The 5,159-nt window shown below is 19.7% G+C and overlaps 2 protein-coding genes across 2 annotated transcripts; one reads left to right on the forward strand and one right to left on the reverse strand.

The window, feature by feature from the left end:
* Positions 1–409: 409 nt before the first annotated feature.
* PGSY75_1124500 (pyruvate dehydrogenase E1 component subunit alpha) lies at positions 410–2,245 on the forward strand (the record flags this gene model as incomplete). The annotated part of the gene is made up of 1 exon (XM_018786369.1): positions 410–2,245. One exon carries the CDS (start codon positions 410–412, stop codon positions 2,243–2,245), a length of 1,836 nt encoding a protein of 611 aa, XP_018641164.1.
* Positions 2,246–3,460: 1,215 nt separating this feature from the next.
* PGSY75_1124600 (ethanolamine kinase) lies at positions 3,461–4,732 on the reverse strand (the record flags this gene model as incomplete). Its single annotated transcript, XM_018786370.1, has 1 exon — positions 3,461–4,732. One exon carries the CDS (start codon positions 4,730–4,732, stop codon positions 3,461–3,463), a length of 1,272 nt encoding a protein of 423 aa, XP_018641165.1.
* Positions 4,733–5,159: the final 427 nt, after the last annotated feature.

The raw sequence follows: 5,159 nt of genomic DNA on the forward strand, positions 1-5,159 counted from the left end.
AAAAAAAAATAATTATTATATTTTTTTTTATAATTATAAAATAATTTTTAAAAAAAAAAAAAATATTTAATTTTATATAAAAAAAAAAAAATTTATATAACTATAATAAAAAATATTATAAATATATTTAAAAAAAAAAATATTTTTTTTTTTTTTTTTTTTTTTTTTTTGTATCATATAAAATATCATCTTTTTAAATGTAACTATATATTCATATTATAATAAAGCTTTCTTTTTTTTTGTACTATGAAATAAAAAAAACGATTTGTAAAATATACAATTGATATGTTTAAGTTTTAATTATCATATGTACAATAAAAAAAATAAAATTAAAATCTGTCTACACGCCAAAAAAACAAAAAATAATATAATATATATATATATTTATTTATTTTATGCTCTCAATATAATGCTGTTAGTAATATGCTTCGTTTTTTTTTGGTTCATCCCTTATTATTGTTTTAACTACATTTTATGTGTAGGTAATAAAAATGACATGTTTTTTGTAAAAAATAAAAATATAATATATCCTTATAATGATATAAATAGAATAAGAAGAAATAAAGGAGGGAACCTAAAGAGAAAGATGGTTGCTGAGAATATTCAATTGAGATATATGAAGAGCGACATAAATAATAATAATGTGCATAAGAATAATAATATTGATCATAGTAATAAGTATGATTATAATTTATATTTATCATGTAGTAATAAAAAAAGAGAAAAAGATGTAATAAAAACATTATGTGCAATTAAACAGGACAATGTAGTAATAAAAAATATAAATGAAAAAGAAAAAGAAAGAGATATAAAAAAAAATGATACAGATAAAATAAAATCAACAAATACTAATGAACATAAAAATGAAGATACTAATTTTGTTTTTTCATATGATAAGAAATTAAATAATTATTCTGAATTTAATATATATATGGAAAATAATAATATAGAAGAATATATATCGGATGTAAATATTAGTACAGAAGAAATTTGTAACTTATATGAAGATATGTATTTAGGAAGACTTTTTGAGAACTTAGTAGCCAAATTATATTATAATAAACGAGTTAATGGTTTTGTTCATTTATATAATGGTCAAGAAGCTGTAAGTACAGGTATTATTAAAAATTTAAAAAATTCAGATTTTGTTACAAGTACTTATAGAGATCATGTTCATGCACTAAGTAAAGGGGTACATGCAAATAAAATATTAAATGAACTATATGGAAATTATTATGGTAGTACAAATAAAGGGAAAGGGGGCTCTATGCATATTTATTCAAAAGAAAATAATTTCATAGGAGGCTTTGGATTTATTGGTGAACAAATACCTATTGCTGTAGGTTTAGCATATAGTATCTTATATAAAAATGAATTTCAATATAATCTAAAAAATGCTTCATTCACATCTAATACAAATACAAATACAAATAATCATATACAAGACAATATTAATTTGATACATATGAATAATTCTCAAAACATAGATGTTGTTGTATGCTTCTTAGGTGATGGTACCACTAATATTGGACAATTTTTTGAATCTTTAAATCTTGCTTCTTCTTACAACTTACCAATCATATTTGTTATAGAAAATAATAATTGGGCTATAGGTATGGAAAGTTCTAGAAGCTCATCTGATGATCTTATGAATAACTATTCCAAAGGAAAAGCTTTTAATATAGATACTTTTAAAGTAGATGGAAATGATGTTCTTAGTATATATAAACTAGCCAAAAAAAAAATTCAACAAATTAGAAATAGAACATCAGGACCAGTAATTATAGAAGCTATAACATATCGAGCTAAAGGACATTCTTTAGCAGATCCAGATGAACTTCGTATTAAAGAAGAAAAAACGTCATGGAAAAAAAGAGATCCTATTTTATTCTTATCAACTTATATGAAGAAATATAATTTAGTACAAGAATCATATTTCGAACAAGTTAAAAAAAAAATACAAACATTATTACAACAAGCAGAAGTAGATGCTGAACAAAATTCAAAGAAAGGAGAAAATTTAGACATATGCAATATAATTCAACAAAATATATTTGCCCCATCAAATTTTACTCCTTATCAAAGTGAGTATCAAAATTATAAACAATTTGACGACATTTCTAATGATGAATTAAAAGAATATTATCAAGAAGTACTCAAAGAAATTGAAAGAAAAAAACAAAACAAAAAGATTGATCCTAACGACAAGTTTGATCAAAAAAAGTTACCCTTAATAATAGATTAAAAATTTTTACATAATATTTTGTTATACATATATATGAAAATGTATTTATTGGTATACAACTTTGTACAAAAAAAAAAAAAAAATATATTAAATAAATCATATACACATATATATATATATATATATATATATTTTATTTTATTTTTATTTTCCATATAACATATCTTATAATAACCAAGAAAGATATACATTTTTTTTTATCCTTGAATGTTTTTTTATAATGTTTATTTTTAGACATAAAAAAGAAAAAAAAGAAAAAAAAAAGTAAAAATTTTTCATTAAATTAATAAAACAACACAATATATAAAGATGAATTATTTAGATAAAATAAATAAACACAAAAAAAAACTATTATAAGAATCAAATAAGAACCCGTATAATAGGTTTAATAATAAAATAATAAATACATGTATACTTATATATGCATATGTTTTCATTAATTTATATATATATATATATATATATACACACACACATATATATTTTTAATTTAATTAAAATTTTTGTTGATTTTTAATTATTATATATACATATATTTATATATGCTTATTTATATTTATCTTTAATTATATTTTTATTTATTATTTTTTTTTTTTTTTTCTTTAACATTCTAACAATAATATGTTAAAATATATATCCAAATCAACAACAAAAAAAAGGAAAAAAAAAAAAAAAGAAATAATAATAGCAAAGGGAAAGGAAAGGGAAATAAGATAAAAAGGAATACATTTGAAAAGATATAATTCCATTCTTTTTTTTTGTACAACTAAATATATTCCAAACTGTTACAATATTTGAAATTCCTTTTTCTTTTCCTTTTAATTTGTAATTTCTGAATATTTCAATAAAATATAACATATCTTTATAAATGTGTTTTGGGGTGTATCTAAATTGAAAATAGATAGCTATTTATCTTCATAAATATAAATATAAATGTTATTATTATATTATATTATATTACACTATATATTATACTTTATTTTTTCATTTTTTTTTTTTTATTTATGATTTTATTATATATATATATATTTTTTTTTTTTTTTTTTTGGCTAGATAGCTATAAAAATTTTATTAACAGGGGAAATATAATGAACTGTTCATAATTTTTTTTTTTTATCATCATTGGAAGGAAATATAAAAATAAATATACATAAATATATATATATATTTATATATTTATATAATTGTGTATATATTTTTTTCCATTATATGAAGTCAATTTTTTTCCAATTTGCTCCTAAATTTTACCGAAAAAGCTGCAGTCAATCTGGTCATACCATAATTAATAAAATCAAAATCAATCACTGAACGTAGACCTTGCAACAATGCCCATAACCCCCAAACGATATGTGAGCATACATAGAAAGGTTGTATTTCGTCTATAAGTTGATTGATAAGTTGTTCATCATCTGTTTTTAAATAGTGTTTGATAAAATTGTATTCTTCAGATCTGTCAGGTGTTAAATCCCATTCGCAGTTAAATCCAGCATATTCATTAAAATGGTTAGCAATATCATATGCTCTTTCCATTGGACATGAGTATTCAAAATCTATAAAGGATATGGATGATTCTTCTGTTTTAATAATATTTGATGATAACAAATCACAATGACAAAGAACTACTGGTGAATTTTTCTTACAGCATAAATCTTGAATTTCTGTGATGGTTGATTTTAACATATCAAAATCAATTAATTTTAAAATATAAGCTTTAGGATTACATAGATACATTTTTTGTCTTTCTTCTTTTAATGTATTAAAATATTTCCATATTGTACTCCATAAAAAGGATGATCGATTTCCTTCTATATTTTGTAATTCTTGTAATTGTTTATATATATTGTCATCTAATTGAATATCATGCAAAATTCTTAAATTTTCAGCAATTTCTTTTTGAAAATCTTTATTTTTAATTTCTTCTTTTGATAATGCATAACCATCTTTAAATTCTTCAATTCTACCATTTGGAAAGAAAACATAAATCTTTTTCGAAATATTTTTATCACATAATATATTCGATATCAATTTTTCTCTTTCTCTATTTATAATTTCGCTAGTTTTAGGACCATATAATCTAATCAAATATTTTTTCTGATGAATATCATCTTCTACCTTAACCAATATATTTGTTATCCCTCCTTTAATAATTTGAAAATTTAAAGATTCTACATTATTTTCATTTAATAGTTCTTTTCCATAAAATAATAAAACATATTTACAATATAAAAACAATGCATTCTTATTTTCAAATACATTACTTATAAAATTAGTCATAAATTCTTCTACTTTTAAATTTTTATTATCCCCTACATTTATTGTTAAATCTTTTTCTCTTAATGGTATCACACCTTGTTCGTTTGTCATTTCTGTAATTTGAGAATTCGTATTTGATATATTATCGAAATTTTTTCTAGTAGCACTATTTTTTTTTCTTTCTTGAGTTATTTCCTTTTCTGATTCATCAATTTCTCTTAGTTGATATTCCATTATAACAACTGGAATTATTAACAATAAATAATTAAATATATATATATATATATATAAGTACTTATGAATATTCTTTTTTTTTTTTTTATTTTTTTTTTATTTTTTTTTTTTTTTTTTTTTTTTTTTTTTTTTTTTTTTTTTTTTTTTTTTTTTTTTTTTTTTTTTTATTCTTTTTTTTTTTTTTGCGCTTGTTTTTAAATGACCCTTTATACTACTTTTCTATTTTATATGCGAATTGGTTATAAACAAAATAATAAAATAATAATATAAATAATGAAATAAAAATAAAAAGAAATAAATTTATTTATGTTTATATTTATATATATTTGGACAAATAACATTCAAAGGATAAACTGATTTGTATCTATACACAAATATATTTATTTCTTATAAGATAATGAGCATATACAAAAATATATGTTAATAA

The sequence above is a fragment of the Plasmodium gaboni genome, chromosome 11 (assembly GCF_001602025.1).
Source record: "Plasmodium gaboni strain SY75 chromosome 11, whole genome shotgun sequence".
Taxonomy (NCBI): domain Eukaryota; phylum Apicomplexa; class Aconoidasida; order Haemosporida; family Plasmodiidae; genus Plasmodium; species Plasmodium gaboni.